Here is a 19,822-nt window from a genome sequence, read left to right as displayed (position 1 = left end):
CTGAGCCACGCAGGTGTCCCTCCACTAAGAATTTTTTACAGTCCTGAAAGTGACCTTTGTCTTCATCCCTTCTGTGGCTTCCCACTCCCAAGTATCCTGGAAGCCTTCTACTCACTAAGGGAATCCTAGGCAAAGGTCCACCTCACGATTACTACATTCCAAAGCCCTCTCAGAATGTGGCCAAGATCCTGAAGTCTCTGCAGCTCTACGTCTGCCAGAAATAGCACAGGAACCCACACCCGGCTGGTCACTAAGCTCTGTTTTTTACACCACCTCACGCATCCCTTAAACTGCTTCCGAGTCAAGTCACGCTGTTTAAGTCCTCTAGGACATAAATAGTTTGGGATTTCCTCTGGCAGCCCAAATAATCAGGCAAGCAATCCTCAGGGAAAATCTAGACAAAATCCCCCCACAACCAAAACGCCAAGAAGATGAGATCCCCATAGAAATATCAAATTCCTCCCTGCAACTTATTATCCAGAAATCAAACCAGGCATCTCCTGGTGTCTCATGTTGGCTATGGCAACACCATACACCAAACACAGAATATAAAGTCAAGAACTTGATTAGCTATGTGCTATACTCCATTTTGAAATATTCAGAGTGTCTGAAAGTATAACATACTGGCATCTTTACGGGGAATTCATGAAGGCCATGTTGAGGTTCCCCAATGCATAAATACTATGTGTAATACGGGATCTATCTCTATATCTATACCTACATATTTATAAGTGAACGTATTTATCTATATTTACCTATACATATGGACACATGTAGCACGTTAACATATTCATACAGTATATTCATATATTTCATAGAATAAAAGAATCTTAGAGTTAAGAAAGATTTTAGGAGTCCTCTAGTCTTGTTCAGTGTTTTCAGAGATGAAAAAATAGGCTCGGAGAAGAAAAGTGGTATGCCTATGATCAAATTACTAGGACAATGCTTCTCGAAGTGTGAAATTCTGCATCAGAACTACGTGGGTGATTCACTGAAGAAGCAGATCCCTAAACAATACATCTCAATGACCAGATGAGACTCTCTGAGCTTAGGACCTCGGAAACTGCATTTTTACCATCTCCCAGATGATTCTCATGTATATTACATATCTTTGCACTGAAACCCACTGGGCTGACTCATAGGAAAGCTAGAAATGGAGTCCAGGTTTCTTGAAACCCAGTCTAACACTTTAGTAAGACCATCTATCTGTTTCAAGACACACTGCATGCAAACTAAAGTTGCAACAAGTTAAATATACAGTACTGTGGTCTGAAGCCACCTGAGTTTATATCCCAACTGTGCCCCTTACTGGTGACATCATCATGGATAAGCTCCTCAATTCTCTTGTCTCTTGATGGGCTCAGCTGTAATGAGGGTAACAAGAGGACTACCTCTTCAAGTTGCCAGGAGGATTAAATTAGTTAATACATGTAAAGGTTTTAAAATACTGACATACAGTAAGCACTCAAGAATATCTTCATACTGCTTGCAAATTATCATCAGGTATTTTGCTGCATTGGGAACCTCAGAAGCACCCTAATTGTAATATGGCCCTCAGTCATAAACACTGATTGGACCCAGGACATAAGATTAAGTGGCAAGAGAACTTCAAGATGCTCTGACCACACAGAGTTCTAGATGCTAGGTGTTATGAGGCACTTTGATGGGCAGAAAAGCATATTGAAATCTCATTGCCTATGGTTAAAACGATATCGTTAATCCAGTCATCTGCTGAAGGGCATCTCAGCTCCTTCCACGATGTAGCTATTGTGGACAATGCTGCTATGAACATTGGGGTGCATATGGCCCTTCTCTTCACTACGTCTGTATCTTTGGGTAAATACCCAGTAGTGCAATGGCTGGATCATAGGGTAGCTCAATTTTTAACTTTTTAAGGGACCTTTACAATGGAATATTATTCAGATTTCTCAACATTTGCTGCAACATGGACGGCACTGGAGGAGATAATGCTAAGTGAAATAAGTCAAGCAGAAAAAGACAATTATCATATGGTTTCTCTCATCTATGGAACATAAGAACTAGGAAGATCGGTAGAAGAAGAAAGGGATAAAGAAAAGGGGGGTAATCAGAAGAGGGAATGAAGCATGAGAGACTATGGACTCTGAGAAACAAACTGAGGGCTTCGGGGGGGAAATGGGATAGGCTGGTGATGGGTAGTAAGGAGGGCACGTATTGCATGGTGCACTGGGTGTTATACGCAACTAATGAATCATCGAACTTTACATCAAAAACCAGAGATGTACTGTATGGTGACTAACATAATATAATAAAAAATACTATTATAATTTTTAAAAATTAAATAAGGAACAGATGAAAATAATTTTAATAATCTATTTTATTTAATCCAATATATCTACAACATTAACATTTCAATATGTAATCAATACAAAAGTTATTAATAAGATATTTTACATTTTTTCAACAACAGCAACAAAAAAAACGATATAGTTAACTGGATTTCAACTTACCATGCCATCTCAACATCATTCCCAAGTGAAAGTTAAAATGCACAGACTTATTTTCATTTACATCCTAAGGAATGTGATGGGAACTTACAGATCTGTGCTAAAATCATGAAGATAAAAATAGTAGTAAAAGTGGTAATAGGACTAGCAATGTTAGCAGCTACTATTTATATAATAATGTACAAGCACTTATAATCTTTAGTTCCCCAAATCTTAAGAGATAGACATTATGTTTCTGTCAAGGACATAAGAAACTTGTATTAGGACACACAAAGAGTAAGTTGTTGAAGAGGGATTCGAAACCCGGTGTATTTGCCTCCACAATCGAGGTTCTTAAGTATTACAGTATTATCATGTCCTATATTAACAAAATTGAACACTTACCACCAAAGGCTTACAGATGCCAAGGCGTACAATGCCTGGTGGCACAGCTTTCAACACTCCCACAGCTTCAGCAAGTGTGCTGTTTTCCAAACAGTATTCATTAACTGAGACCAGGCGGTCTCCAGGTAACAGCTCTCCCCCTCTTTCTGCGACACCATCTGCCACCAGGGAACGGATCACAATCACTGATCTTGTGGGATCTAAAGGGTCCTAAGGGTCAAGCCAAGAGGAAAGAGAAGTCAGATTCTGAAAACATATATACTCATGAATCTCATTTGACTATTTACACTAAGTATCCGGCATTCAGGTGATATTCTTCCAAAGAGGTCAACATCTATTACACTATCACGCTATACATCCACGCAAGTATCAGCTTATATCAAGGTGGAAACATCTAAACAATTTCAGCTACATGTCTAAGGGTTCAATACATAAAAATTTCTTCTTTGAACTTTTGGTGACTGATATTTTGTTGGGCCACAAGAAGTCTAATGACAGTTGAACAAGACTCTCTGACATTCTCAAGAACAGTCGTATTATAGACCAAAGACCAGTGCTCTTGGGCAATAAGTAGGCTCTAAGAGAAGTGTACTGTGGTAAGTGATACTTCATTGTTTATATATTCCACCAATATAAAATCCTCCTGCTAAATCAACGAAGTTCAAAAAAGAGGTGGAAACCACAGAATATTCCACTGCATGGAAAAAGTAGTTTAAAAATAACATAGCTATAACTTATAATATATAAATTGTAACACAGTATAGGGACCCCTCGGTGAGAACTACTCTGATACAAGAAAACGAGTGTCACTTCATGAACAAAACCAATGTGTACATAATTCTCATCCCCTGGGAGGGCCCCATTTTTCTTTTTATTAAGCAGCTCTGAAGATAATGTTGACATTCAGTAAATACATTTGGTTAATAAGAACCAATTTATAAGCCATTATTTTTTATTTTATTGGACACTGATATATAGTACTATGTGTCAGGCTCTATTTTTTTTTTTAAGATTTTATTTATTTATTCGACAGAGATAGAGACAGCCAGCGAGAGAGGGAACACAAGCAGGGGGAGTGGGAGAGGAAGAAGCAGGCTCACAGCAGAAGAGCCTGATGTGGGGCTCGATCCCATAACGCTGGGATCACGCCCTGAGCCGAAGGCAGACGCTTAACCGCTGTGCCACCCAGGCGCCCCTGTCAGGCTCTATTTTAAGTGCTTTACTCTAACACTTGTCTATGTTTCTACAGATGAGGGAACTAAGGCTCAGATAGTTAAGGAAACTTGCCAAGATTACCCATCTGGTAACTGGCAGAGCTAGGATTCAAACCCAACCAGTCTGGCTCCCAAGTCCTTCCTCTTGACCACCATGCTCTGCCACTTGTGCCGCATTAAAATAATGGTACAATTACTAAACCTCAAACTTAGCGAGGGAGAGGAAAAAAATCATCAAATCCCAGGTGAAACACTTGCTTCTGTCTATTTTGTTCCTATTGTTTCATTATGCATATACTCTTCCATAAAGCCAAGGTGTAGTAACATGAGATTCTCCTACTGTTGAATGCTTCCTGACAAATGAGAAACGGTCATGTTTTGTGTTAGACTCAGAAGACTTTGGAATTAGCAAAGTGAGAATCTGCCAAGTTCCAGCCTGTCAGTTTGAAGTGGCTGATGATTCTTTTGGAGTTTTCTGATCCACTTTTCATAGACCTCTGTGATTCAGACATCAAGGTTCATTTTCAAGGACTATATGAAATTTTCACCAAATATATTTAAATCAAGAAAAGCTACACAGCTAATTCCTTGAAAAATGCCTTCAAACATAACTTATCTTACTTTCCTTCACCTTGCTTTTCTGCTCCAAGGTCAAGAGATTCTTGGTAAATTTCTAACATGCTCTGATGTATAACACCTCATACTTATGAGGGGGACACAAAGTAAAAAGAGTCACGAGTACTCACTAATAAAGTACATAGCGTTGAACTATAATCACACCAATATTTTCAAGTAGAGGGAGCTATTGCACAGGAAGAGAAAAGAAAAGAACAACAACAAAAAAAGTACAGTGGTCTATCAGCAGGCAATCAGTGCAGATATAAAAGAGCTGTCTGTTTTGTCACCAGCAACCATGAATCACAACACACTTCTCATTCTGAAATATGAAACCATTCCATTTTAAGTTTGACACACTAATAAATAAGCTGTACAATTATGTCCTTCATTTAAGATGTCAGTTTGTGATGAAAGGCTTTTTTATTAGGGGGGAAGGGAAACTACATAATAGCATATTCCCCTCATGAAATGCACAGAAAGCATCTAGCATTACTTCATATTAATAATTACTAAACTTTCTTAGAGAAAATTGCAACAGTAAAATAGACCAAAAGCAAATAAATGATTTCACCAGCTTGGTGCAAGCAATCTCTGCAGTTTCATATAACACCAAATCAAAAAGCACTATTTTTACCCCAACTTGGTGAACAGGTTTTCAAAATGCAACCAGCTGAAATGATAATTAGAAACGTTTCAAAGAAAGATTAACTGGGCAATAACAGAAATTGAACGATTAATAGATTTCCCTTATTATAGAAAAGTCACGGTGAGCATTCATTTATACAAAGCGCAGTCTTCTTTAGACCTTAAACTATACCAGGTGTGCTTGCTTACTGAAATTTGTTCAGGCTTAGACCTCTAGTTATTCTTAACACTAAGTCTAATCTACCACCTCTTTTCCTGGAAGAGAGAACTCAAGGGCAGCTCCTTTGTCATTAAAAAAGAAAAAAAGACAAACCATCCACTTCTGAAGATGCCCCATTATGTATAATCACTATTTCATTTTCTGTGATGACTTTTCTGACTGCGTGATTTCCCACGTAGCTGAATGAAGTTGCTTTAATGAGGAACGGTCATTTCCTTTCAGGCTCATCACGTGTAGTAGCTGCCCTATGGAAAGAGAGCAGCTGCTCCTGCCTACTGGGGCGACTGCTATTCTGGAGGCTTTGCTGCATAAAAAATGCTGAAAAACCAGCCTGATTTAGGCTACTCTTCATCAGGATGGTCTGTTTTCTGAAAATCTAGCCCACAATAGCGTACCCATGTTGTAGCAAACAAAATGTTAAGATAGAATTTCTTAAGACCTCTACCCAACTTTGAGACCCCATGCAGATTTTTTTTTTAAGTCCCCATCAGTTTTTATCACCTTTTATCACAATTTTAATACCTCTAATTCTTCCTGTTTTGGTCAAAACACTGCAAAGAACATTGTTTTCCAGAACCAACATTGTTTTAGACTAAGCAGTCAATAGAGGGCACTAAAGACTAATCACAGAACACAAGAAACAGCATCTTTTCCTATGCTAGCCATTCTCTTCTGAAGGATTTTTTCTTCTTTATTCAAAAGTCTTATATTATTATATGCTATTAACAGTATCCCCTATGTTTGCCTCAACTCAACCATTTATGAAAGTTGCTCCCTACAGCTCTTAAAAATATTATCAAACTCCTACAATCAATTAAGAACAGCTAACCTCCCTCAGAATTCACAGACCAGAAGACAGGAGATCTGACCTGAATTCTTCTCACTACTTAGCTATGAGATCCTGAAACCCCAAATAACTGCTGTCTCACAAATGAATACAATCATTATACCTGCCTGAAGAAAAGTGCATATAAGAAATTTTTGAGATTTGCTGAAGTGACACTAATGTTTGATATTATAAACACAGGATGTTTCCACGTAGGGGAAATCCAAGTTGACAGACTCCTCTCCTCCCATAATCCCTGAGTGGCATTACCATATACCCAAGCATTCACTTAATCCCTCTCCCCTCGCCCCTCCTCTGAGTTGCTAGCTAAAGGATGTCAGTTTGATCTTCTATCTTTTCTATCTGACCCTTTCTCTCCATTTCCGCTGCTACTACCTCGGTTCAGCTTCCCATTATTTCTTGCCTGGGCAACTGCTAATCTCCCTATCTCCAATCTTGCCCTCATCAGTCTGTTTTCCACAGAGATAAAGGAATAATCTTTAATGATAAAAATTTGGGGCTCCTGGGTGGCTCAGTCAGCATTGGCTCTTGATTTTGGCTCAGGTCATGGTCCTGAGACCGAGCCCTGCATGAGGCTCTGCACTGGGTGTGGAGCTTAAGATTCTCTCTCTCCCTCTCCCAGTGCCCACCATGCCCCACTCACATGCATGCTCTCTCACTCTCTCAAATTAAAAAAAAAAAAAAAAAAAAAATTGGGTACCTGGGTGGCTCACAGTCAGTTGAATGAAGGTCATGATCTTAGGGTCCTGGGATCCAGAGCAGTCCAGGCTCAGCACAGAGTCTGCTTGGGATTCTCTCTCACTCTCCCTCTGCCCCTCCCCCTGCTCACACTCTCCCTGCCCCTCCAAATAAATAATCTTTAAAAAAGAATTAAAAAATAAAGATACTAAAAATTTAAAAAATAAAAATGTGATCACAATTCTTCTCTGTTTGAAACACTTCAGTGACACCCAAGTGCCTTCAGTATCCAGTCCTAACTGCTTGGCAGAGTAATTCCCTCAGATCTGCAGATGAATCTAAACTCTTCTTGCTTTCCCCTTATGTACCACTGCACACCCCCATTTGCCCCACACAAAGTCCCAACAATACAGAACTACTGAAATCCAAGGACTGTGAAATGCTTTGACATGCTTCATGACATCCTACAAACCATTCCACCTGCTAGGAATACTTTCCCTGCCCCACTGCCACTTCTCTCCATCTTCACTACCAGAGTCAGCTCCAGTGTGTTTCCACCAATGAGAAGGCTTCCCTGACTCAGGAGCCTTCTACTCTGTGATACCCCTAAATCCAAAAGAGGACTTCCATAGAGCATTAATCATGATATAGTTTTCCTTACTGGCCCATACCTCCTAGAGTAAGTTAGGTCCTCCTGCTAGATGTATCCACGGCACCTTGCATTTTCTCTATTCTAACACTGTTGACATTTTACAGAAGTTATTTTAACTGTCTTACCTACTAAAAATAAGCTTCATGGGAGCAAGGATATGTTTGCTTATTTGTTGCTTTATTTTCAGGACCTACTATAGTGACTGCCATATGGAAGTTACTCAATAGTAGTTGAAATATTGAATGACTGAAACTATTTAGTTTCTCTCTCCTCACTGGACTGTTAAGTACATCAAAGGCAAAGGACACATCCCATCATAGGTGAATAAGAACAAGAGTTAGTACTTACTGAGTTCTTGCCATGTCAGGAATATTCTAGGAATCTTACCTACTAGCTTCATTTAACCTTCAAACCACCATGAGGTAGGTACCATTATTATCCCTATTTTCAAGATGAGAAAATTAAGAGGAAAATTAACCAAGGCACACAGTTGATAAATGGCACAGCCAGAATTTAAACTAGCTGGTTAAGTTCCAGAGTTTATGCTCTCAGCCTCTAAGTGATGCAGTTTCTCTATCTTCAGGTATTTGCCAAATGAATTAATATTGAAAGAAGGCCAACTGATGGAAGAGATATTTACTGCCTTGCCAAAGTGTGCGAACTGAGTCCCTTATTTACCACACTTGGCCACCACAGGTTTCTACTTCAGTACCTAGCTGATAGGGTTAGCACAGAACGTATAGCATGGCTGTATGTACAAATAACGCATGGCTTTGTTTGCCAAATTTTAATTTACATCTGCTTTCTCGAGAATCCATTCATTTGGTGAACTAAGGACACCTTTACAGGAACAGATACAAGCATGTGGCAATAATTATGCCCAAATGGATGGACATAATTTCCAAAGTTTCTGCAGTGTCTACAAAGTGTAGTACATGAGTATTTGTGTACATTCCCACAGATCAGAAAGATCCGAGTTCACATAAACTAAGGCAGGGTGCAGGAGCAACACCTGGGGAAGAATGGTGGCTCAGTGGAAATGTGGGCTCTGTGAGAGACATAACCTGAAGAGGTGGGGAGCTCTGGCCATGAAGCTGCTTCATAAGTAAAACCACAAATCCATGCAAGCACATGTGGCAAGCTCAGTGGAAAGGCATGGAGGAAGGAATGTTACATAAAGAGGAGACAGAAGAAATGAACAACAATAGTGGTCACATTTAATAACATTGGCAGTGCATCAGTGAGAGGTATTTTTAAAAGAGGAACATGAGACATATACCATGGGCTGTTCTGACATTCAACATTTATATGCTTTGCAGTATTACTCCAATGCAGAAAAACAGAAATCAAGATGTAAACAATGACTTAACTCCATGGATTCAAAATAAAGAACAACATCTGGGTTTGTTTGTTTTTAATTCTGTACTCAAAACCCTAACTTTTAAAAGCATTAAGGAAATAGGAGTTTTTATAGCAGAATGACATAGAGATAGACGATATTTTATTTCAGATAAAAATGTGTGTCTGATAGATCAATGGAACAGGATAGAGAGCCCAGAAATAAACCCATGCTTATATGGCCAATTAATCTATGACAAAAGAAACAAGAATATACAATAGGAAAAAGGCAGTCTTTTCAATAAATGGTGTTGGGGAAACTGGACAGCTACATGCTGTGTGAAACTGGACCATTTTCTTACACCATACACAAAAATAAATTCAAAAGGGATTAAAGACCTCAATGTGAGACCTGAAATCATAAAACTTCTAAAACACAGGCAGTAATCTCTTAGACATCAGACTAACCAACATATTTATGGATATGTCTCCTCAGGCAAGGGAAACAAAAGCAAAAATAAACTACTGGGACTATACCAGAATAAAACTTTAGCTCAGCAAAGAAAACTACCAACAAAACAAAAAGGCAACCTAGCCAATGGGAGGTGTTTGCAAATGATGTATCTGATAAGGAGTTAATATCCAGAATATACAAAGAACTTCTTCAACTCAACACCAAAAGAGAATCTGTTTAAAAAATGGATAGGGCCACTAGGGTGACTCAGTTTAACCGAGCGTCCGACTTGATTTCAGTTTAGGTCATGATCTCAGGGTCGTGAGATCAAGACCCCCATGGGGCTCCAGGCTGGGTGTGGAACCTACTTAAGATTCTCTCTCTTCCTCTCCCTCACCCTAAATAAATTTTTTAAAACAGAGGACTTGAATAGACATTTTCCCAAAGAACATATACAGATGGCCAACAGACACACGAAAAGATACTCAACATCACTAATCATCAGGGAAATGCAAATCAAAAACACAATGAGGTATCATCATACACTAATAAGAATGGCTAATATAAAAAAGACAAGAAATGACAAATGTTGGCAAGGATGTAGAGAAAAGGGAACCCTCATACACCATTGGTGCAAATGTAAATTGGTGCAACCACTATGGAAACAGTATGGCTGCTCCTCAAAAAATGAAAAATGAGAATACCCTAAAAAAACTGGAAAAAAATACCCTTTGATCCAATAATCCTAATGCTGGGATTTATAACAGCCAAGATATGAAAGCAATGCAAGTGTCCATGAGGAGATGAATGGATAAAGAAAATGTGATACACACAAAATGGAATATTACTCAGCCACAAAAAAAAGAATTAAATCTTGCCATTTTGCGACAACATGGATGAACCTGGAGGACATTATGCTAAATGAAATAAGTGAGGCACAGAAAGACAAATACCATACGATTTCACTTACATGTAAGAATCTAAAAAACAAATTAAACAGACAGACTCTCAAATACAGAGAACTGGTGGTTGCCAGAGGGGAGGTAGGAGGGGAAATCAGTGAAATAGGTGAAGGGGATTGAGAGGTACAAACTTCCAGTTATAAAATAAGTCAAGGAAATGAAAAGTAGGGCATACAGAAAGAGAGTCAATAATACTGTAATAATGTTGTATGGAGACAGATGGTGACTACACATCATGGTGAGCACTGAGAAATACATAGAACTGTCGAATTACTATGTTGCACACCTGAAACATAATATCGTATGTCAACTACACATAATAAAAAAAATTACTTATAAATTACTTCACCTTTGATAATTTTGACACTATTGTCAACTGAGTATATCAAAACATAAAGTTGGCCTACAGTAAACTCAGGAGAGGAAATGTGGTTAAGTCACATAGTCTTAATCCTATGTTTAATTACTCAAATTAGTTCTCAAGGTTCTGTGCTGCTGTATAGGTCACCACACCAAAATAACTGCTCTCCTCTCTTATTGGAGTCCTTCACTAAAATGAAATGATTCCAAAAAAATGCCTGGGAAAATAACTTCAAACAATTACAAAATAAAAAGTGCTCTACAAATGAACAGATTTCCTAATCGATGAATTCAATGTTGTACCTCATCACAAAATGAGGCTACTGAGCCTAACTCCACAAGTATATATTCACAGAAGGGTGAGGAAGTGGGTTTTAAAGATAATTTTAAAGGGTCTACAGGCATTAATTTCTGGATAACATGAGGTAGATAGCTCCGGAACATTTGACAAGAGAGTTACTCCAACTAAACAATGGTTAACTGAGAGAAAGCAACACGTGGCAAATACTTGTTTCTTGAAGAGTATGCTCTTAAGTGTGGCCATTATTATTTGAACTAAAGAGTATTAAGTTAAAATCTAAATTAATTAACAACTAAGTAAATTTTCAAAATAAGATCTCAAGGAAGTTACTAAGATGGAGAATACTGGGGGGGAAAAAACCCAACAATATATTTAAAAGGGAGACCACTAACTCTTTCATTCTGGAGGTAGGCAGAAGAAAGAAGTGGTACAAAAGCAAAGGAAAGACTGTTTTAAACACACACACACACACACACACACACACAGAGATATATCTTAAAGAAAAACCAGTGATCTGCAGAAGCTCTGATGTACAGCCGGCATGAATTAAAATTTCCATTGCAAGTAACGTCAATCGGGAAACAGAATCCAAACGTATTTTTTTAAAGGAGAAAATATACATAGGAGAGAAAGACAAGGAAGACAGCTATTCAATCCACTAGTGGTAGGATGGGTGTGGATTGTAAGTCGGGGACAAGTTTTGAGCCCCAGCTTGGTGCCAGGCTGGCTATGTGTAATTTCACCAGTTCATTTCTCTGAGTCTGTTTCCTCAATTGTAAAATGAGAACATTGGGCACATGACAGTTAGAATCTGTTTCCCCCGACTCAAAAATCCTGTAACTGAATTTGACAGAGTATCTTGAGTCAAATTTGTCATTAATTTCTACCAAAACATTCAGAAAACCACTATAAAAAGTAGGGAATGATGGAAGTTAATTCAAAACACAGCACTGGTAATGAAAAGAGATGCACACTATGGTCACGAATATGGTATAATTTTAGTTAGTGATGTCTTTTAAGAACTCATAAAAAGGCCAATGACTACACAAGATCTAACTTCCTGGGTATTCTACCATTGAAACAAAACATAAAACAAAGTATTTATGACCTGTGCCTTTTTTTTATACGATGAATCTTAAAACAACTTTTTTTTTCCTTTGCCATTTTTAGATTGCATCAGAAGACATGTCAGGGACTATTAGTTGAATTAAAATCACTAGAATAGTTCTGGTTTAAGATAGTGGGATGTAATTAATTATACTAAGAGAGCTTCTGATTTGACAAACAAGCTAAGCATTTACTTTTAGGAAAGAGAAATAAATGTATTTATAGTGAATACAAGGCAATAAATAAATGATTTAATGAATAATGAGCAAGCTACCTTATCAGAATCTAATCCCATTTTTAACTATTTTATAATTTAGCCAAGTATTACACTAATCATACCAATTACCACAACACCATCGTGTTCCAAGTACCCACAAAATACACCCAGTGCACTCAAGATAGATTAAACTGATACGGTTCCTGGCTCCTTGTGTCTTATTACTTCCTAAATACTATTAGGCATTAAGAATAGATTTTTCCATGCATGATGCATAGAACTAAACAGTCCCTGAGCAGCAGAGTAAGCACAGCATGTCAGGCAATGTAAAGTGCAACGGAAGAGAAGTAGACAGAGAAACTTGCTAAAAAATCAAAATACATTGTAAAGAGGGAAAAAAATACATCAGTTTGCACATAATTTTATTCTGCATAGCTTGGTAGTTTAAAAGTCTATTTTAAGCACCTAATAATTTAAATGGTTCAAGCAGGAGTCCCGTGGAAATCACTTCTTGAAGACTATTTTTCTTATCCCTTTCTAGTCCCCAATTAGATATTTTCCTTGGATATTAGATCTGTTGCTTGAATGTTTTATCTCTTGAAAATTTTTTGTCATGCTATAATTGTTTCCCATTCACTCCTGGCCCAGGACTTTTTCTGGTTTTAACAAAAATAAAACAAACCACACAACAATTCTTTAGCTACAAGTCCCATCATCTGGTTGAAAGGTCCACCAGGCAAACAGTAGTACTCAAGTACAAAGTCACACCCTCTATTAAAATTACACTACTTGAAATGTGAATATACTTCACACTATGGAACTGCACATTTAAAAATGATTAAGATGGTCAATTTTATGTGTATTTTACCAAAAAAAATTTTAAGTAGAAAGATGAATTTCTAAATAATAAATATCATAGTATATTCCGGGGGGAAAAAATCTACATTGGCTGAAAGTTGTTATGATGTAGGAAAGTGTAGACACATAAAACTTGAAAAAGCTTTTCTAATGTTAGTTTTGGAATTTATTTTCATTTTCCAAACAAATCGTTCTCAGCCTAAGCACTTACAAATACTAGCCGAGACTTGGGTTTCTCATTGGTGAAGTGGGAAGAACAAGAGTACAGACATCACAGAGTTGTGCAAAGCATTAAACGACACAGGTCACGAAAGGTGCTTTCTAAGTCCATAGAGGTCACTTCGTAAGTGCTGTTACCCTTCTTTGGTTATCACTGTGAAGATGATGACAGAGAAGAACTCAGCAGGAAATATGGGACTGAGGAGTCAACAATTACCATGGAGTTTACTGTCTTTTAAACTCAACTGAGCGTGTGTGATTTAAAGCAACAGTGCTATCAACTACTAAACCACTGGTGATATTATGCTTATGTAGTAACATGTGAAAATAAAGAGCTGACCCCATAACTCCCAGATACATAGACCTCTGCATCTGAGAGAAGCTCAGAGCAGCGTGGCATCCTCAGCCCTCTTTGTCCCTTGGAGCAGACACCAAAAGACAGGAACCCTCTCCAGGCTGGGAGGTTTGCTGACACACACAGCCATATCAAGGATATAGTATGCCCTGCACTCTGTAGAAAAATTCTGTGGTTTTTTTTTTTTTTTTAAGAAAAATCCTTGAACGGGCAACCAATACTCTGTAGTATGTAGCATATAACATGCAGAATAAAACTTAGCCAACTTTGGAACTGTACAAGAGAAAGGCCATGGAGTCCTGCCGGGAAATCTAGGACGCAACACACTGTACTCTCTGGCGGGGAAGAAAGCGGACAGGTCTCTAAAGAGCTTTGGCCAGGTGGGAGGAGTAAACTCAAGGAACCACAAGATTCAGAAATGATCTCAAGTAAATCTTTTGGAATTGTAGTAAGTATTTTCCTCTGGAAAGACAACTGGAAATTTTTTGTCATTTATCATTGTGTTAGGCCACAGTTAGGAAGAATCAGTGTCATTTCTGCAGACTGTATTTTCACACCACTGGAGCACAGACTTAGAAGCCCAGCTCCACTCCCGACTAATTGGGTGATCTTGAGCAAATTCCTTAACCTCTTGTCATCAAGTTTCCTCAGCCATAAAATGAAGATGATCACAGGAGCTACCTCATGGGGTTTTGGGGATGATCGAACCAGTTATGCATGTAGCAAGGCTGTAAGCAACGCCTGCCCCAGCGTAAGCAGCACATAATCCATAATAACGGGCTCTTACTACCATGGGAAATGGTAGTCCTGGTTTCCAAATAAAATATGAGCACACAAAGTTTCTCAAAGGATTTTTCATTAAAATGAATAAAACTAAAAAGTATAGAAAGCTGTACATACAGTTAACAGCCACTAAAAAAAGGAAAAAAAAAAAAAAGGAAGACGAAGACTTGAAATAAGGACCAAGTAATCAATTCCAGGACATTCCTGTGCCTGGAATGTTCATCACCTGTTTGTCAAGGCATACCTCAGTTCCCTGTGAGGCTCCTCTGAATCATAAAAAGCAATCATCACAGAGGCTTTAGTCTCACCTCCAGCACTGCTAAAACCATAATGTATTATACAGAGTTGTTCTCAAGTCTCTTTCCTTTAGTGTATTTAATATGTTTATTTATCTGCTGACTCTCTACTCCCAAGTGAATTTAACCTCCATAAGGACGTGGAGTCTGTGGTTGGGCTTGTTCACGACTATATTCTCCATGTCCAGAACAGTGCCTGCCACAGACGATGCTCAAATATCCTTATCAAAGATCTTTAACATCTCTTGTCATCTGTGTATACCCCATACTAGCTCATAGTAAATGAATAGCAACTTTTTTTGAAGGAGAGAATGAGTAACAGGAAGAGCCATTGCATGCTCAGATTCTATTTTCTAGAATCATCATCATTCTTCAGTAACTGGTAACATGTTATTTTATGCATAGGAAAGTGTGGGCATTGATATTCATCTTTTATTTAGTCTTTACAACTTTATAAGGCAAATATTATTTCTACTTCAGAAATTATTATTTTAGTAAACTGAGAATAACAAAGACTAAGCCTGTCCCAAGTCCTAGTAGGGGGGCACAGCCAAAATGAAAATCCTGGTCCTCTCTGACTCGTGAGCTAGGGCTGCTAACCATCCTATATGCTCACAGTGCTGTATGGGTGAGTGTCATATCTGACTAAAGGAATCCTATATGCTCACAGTGCTGTACGGGTGAGTGTCATATCGGACTAAAGGAACCCTATATGCTCACAGTGCTGTACGGGTGAGTGTCATATCTGACTAAAGGAACCCTATATGCTCACAGTGCTGTACGGGTGAGTGTCATATCTGACTAAAGGAACCCTATATGCTCACAGTGCTGTACGGGTGAGTGTCATATCTGACTAAAGGAACCCTATATGCTCACAGTGCTGTACGGGTGAGTGTCATATCTGACTAAAGGAACCCTATATGCTCACAGTGCTGTACGGGTGAGTGTCATATCTGACTAAAGGAACCCTATATGCTCACAGTGCTGTACGGGTGAGTGTCATATCTGACTAAAGGAACCCTATATGCTCACAGTGCTGTACGGGTGAGTGTCATATCTGACTAAAGGAACCCTATATGCTCACAGTGCTGTACGGGTGAGTGTCATATCTGACTAAAGGAACCCTATATGCTCACAGTGCTGTACGGGTGAGTGTCATATCTGACTAAAGGAACCCTATATGCTCACAGTGCTGTACGGGTGAGTGTCATATCTGACTAAAGGAACCCTATATGCTCACAGTGCTGTACGGGTGAGTGTCATATCTGACTAAAGGAACCCTATATGCTCACAGTGCTGTACGGGTGAGTGTCATATCTGACTAAAGGAACCCTATATGCTCACAGTGCTGTACGGGTGAGTGTCATATCTGACTAAAGGAACCCTATATGCTCACAGTGCTGTACGGGTGAGTGTCATATCTGACTAAAGGAACCCTATATGCTCACAGTGCTGTACGGGTGAGTGTCATATCTGACTAAAGGAACCCTATATGCTCACAGTGCTGTACGGGTGAGTGTCATATCTGACTAAAGGAACCCTATATGCTCACAGTGCTGTACGGGTGAGTGTCATATCTGACTAAAGGAATCCTATATGCTCACAGTGCTGTACGGGTGAGTGTCATATCTGACTAAAGGAACCCTATATGCTCACAGTGCTGTACGGGTGAGTGTCATATCTGACTAAAGGAATCCTATATGCTCACAGTGGTGTACGGTTGAGTGTCATATCTGACTAAAGGAAACCTATATGCTCACAGTGCTGTACGGGTGAGTGTCATATCTGACTAAAGGAAAATACAAAAGGAACAGCTGAAAGGGAAACCTGAGCCCTAGAAAATGGTATATAAAGATCAGGCAGCCAATCCCCTTTCATGCATCATTAACAAATTAGGCCTCTGGTACCAGAAAGAGGCAGCACCACTTCCTGGCCCTTGCTGGGGGGAGCACGGCCTCTTTGGATCACTGCCTGGCTCCAAATGACACCCACAAATAGGGCAGAGCAGTACAAATCACCACGCCTTGGGAAAAGAGAGTCTTGGTACGTGCTGGTGTTTCTGATTCAGTCTTTCGGCCATACTGCAGGAGGGGCTATGACTGTCATTCACCACCATGGTTCTCAATGGTGACATCAGAATCAAGTGAGGACTTCCAAAACACACTCACAGCCACAGAGGGAGGGGAAGCCTGGTGAAGAAATAGCTCTGGAGAATGAGTTTCTTCTTTAGACCAACATTTTTTTTTTGACAGTTATTATTCTGTTTTTAATTACATGGGAGACAGATACGCAGCTACACTGATATCCACTAACTTCCTGGAATACGTTCAGCATTTCACAAGAGAGATGTAGTTGCCAGGTTTTGCAGTAAATCTGAGCATCTTTATGCCTCTATTTTAGCTCTCTGTGGCTGTTTCATAAACACTAATATTTGCATTTTGGCTATCTGTGAAATACCCATGAAAGGTAATACAACAGATATACCATTTTCAGGATCTCCTCCTCCTCAGCAATGCCTTCTAGTATGAAGCAGAAACAGTCCTTAAGGAACATTTGTTAAAAGGGGAGTCACCCTATGAGAAAGCACCAACCAGCTGACAAGCATTTGCTGCCTGCCTTCTATTCCACCACCACTCCCGCCCCATTAGACACAATGGGATTTTTTTGGGGGGGGGCCAAATTCGTATTCCAGAGGAGCCATGAAATTCCCGCAAAGTTCAACATCAGGCCTGACTTGAGATCTTTGGGGCCTCCTGCTAATTTCATCCCCCTGCAGCTGCCTCGCTAAGGCAAGCTTTTGATCTGTATTATCTGGATTTCAAGCTGATATACACACAGCCTCTTTGATCTCTTATTAAGTGGCTTCTGGTCTCCTGATGCCTTTAGTCTTGCTGAACTGTGGTTTTTGGAAGTCAGTCATCATCCTGAGCTCACTACAAACTCCACACACCAGGAGTGGGCTCCCTTCATTCACCCACTTCGCAGGCTTGAAAAGCAATCTTTAAGCCATAAGAGAATTTCCCCACTAGCCACAATCAATCGACTCCATGAACACACTACTAAGAATTATTTTTCAAATGAAGCAGCTTAAAATGATTTAAAGGATACAGAACTTTCCCATAGAGGGAAAGGAAGCAAATCCTCTGTAAAAAGAAATCTTCACTCCAGTTGGCACTGGAGCTTACAGTACTTTGATGTTAATAAAAATAAATGTGGATAGGAATCAGGGATGGGCATCGAATAGCCTTTATCAGTCCCACGTTGCACGAGGCAAAAGTGACCTTTAAATGCAGATGTGTGGTCTGTTCAACAGCAAGCTATATATTTGCAAGAACGTGGACGCTGCCATTAGTAGCAGATTGACGCCATTTTTCTTCCTCTTACTATCTTAATCCTACATGGACGAAATGAACTCAAAGAACTCCTTAAAAAAAAAAAAAAAAAAGAGGATGCCTGGGTGGCTCAGTCGGTTAATCATCTGCCTTCCACTCAGGTCACGATTCCAGGGTCCTGGGATGGAGTCCGCATCGGGCTCCTTGCTCAGCAGGGAGCCTGCTTCTCCTTCTGCCTGCCTCTCCTACTTGTGTTCTCTCTCTCTCTGACAAATAAATAAATAAAATCTTTCGGAGGGGAAAAAAAAAGAAAAACAACAACAAAAGAAAAAACCAACCCAGATATTGGTGTCCATGTTATGAGGCCCATTGAGCATGAAAGTGCACATATATAGTAACCTGCAACACATGACTGTCCTCTGTGTCTTAGATTCTGGAAATAGTATACGTTTGTATCTGACTTTTCAATATGACTACTATATGTACTACTATATGCTAAAATTCTGTTAATACCTATCTAATTGTCTATCTTAGATTCTGTGAACTAATCAGCTAACAGGAACATAACAATACTGGGCTTCCACAAGTTAGGAAACACTGTGTGCTAGTAGAGGCATCCACTGAAAATAGCAAAAATTAAAACCCTCAATTTCTTCCACTTATAAACTCAATTTTCTGATAACCAAGATTAAAACTGGCAGAAGAAATAGGAATAGACTCTTGGGCACTAATAGCATTGTCTGAATATAAACCATTTATGCCCTCTTAGCTACAAAGATCAATAAATTAATTAGTGCCAATATAAAGTTGAAACAAAATGGATAGTTCTATATCGCTATCACTTAATCTGTCCATATTATGGAAAACCATTAGCAAATTCATGACTTAGGCACCTGCTTACACTTTGTTTTCCAAGAGAATTATCTAATTAAAGAAATGACACTACATAAGGCATCAATTTTAAGTGGTCTATATACGAGACTCACAAATGGTTATACTCAAGCAATTTGGTAAAAATGTACCCAAATTTAAAAGACCTGTGCTCCTTTGATGAGCAATTGTAAGGACTCATCACAAGGATTATTTCCACCTTGTTACAAAAGAGTAGGACAAAGATATTCAACACAGCTTCATTTGAAATACCCACTAACTGGGTACAGAACATTGGTTACATAAATTATTGTACATCAACAATAATATACTATGCAGTGATTAAAAAGAATTACTATAAAAAGAATAAAACAGCTCTAAAACACCAAATGAAAGAACATATCATTGAGATAGAAAGTAATGATATATTCCATTTATGTGTAAAAAAATTTTAAAAACCATTAAGCAACAAAAAAAACTATTACTTTTATAACTGTGTATGTATAATATCTGAGAGGACAGACAAGAAAAACAGGAGTTTTTATCTAAGAGAAGTGAGGGACTATGATTAGAGGTAGATTTACTTTTCACAGGATACCTTTATGTACCTTTGAATTTTTATGCCA

The 19,822-nt window shown here is 38.8% G+C and overlaps 1 protein-coding gene across 8 annotated transcripts in view; it reads right to left on the bottom strand.

Annotated features, from left to right (window-relative positions):
- The window catches only part of PATJ (PATJ crumbs cell polarity complex component), a 341,090-nt gene that overhangs the window by 241,146 nt on the left and 80,122 nt on the right, over nt 1–19,822 (bottom strand). For all 8 annotated transcript variants that reach the window (XR_004623211.1, XM_034653499.1, XM_034653506.1 and 5 more), the window contains one exon: nt 2,871–3,080. Coding sequence is in view for 7 of the 8 variants with exons in the window: in XM_034653499.1 (XP_034509390.1) it covers nt 2,871–3,080 (210 nt within the window). In the remaining variant the exon portion in view is untranslated. The remainder of the gene's footprint in view (nt 1–2,870; nt 3,081–19,822) is intronic.

This window comes from Ailuropoda melanoleuca, chromosome 2 (assembly GCF_002007445.2).
Source record: "Ailuropoda melanoleuca isolate Jingjing chromosome 2, ASM200744v2, whole genome shotgun sequence".
Lineage (NCBI taxonomy): Eukaryota > Metazoa > Chordata > Mammalia > Carnivora > Ursidae > Ailuropoda > Ailuropoda melanoleuca.
The sequence above is the reverse complement of the archived record's forward strand: the minus strand, read 5'-3'. Positions and strand labels throughout refer to the sequence as shown.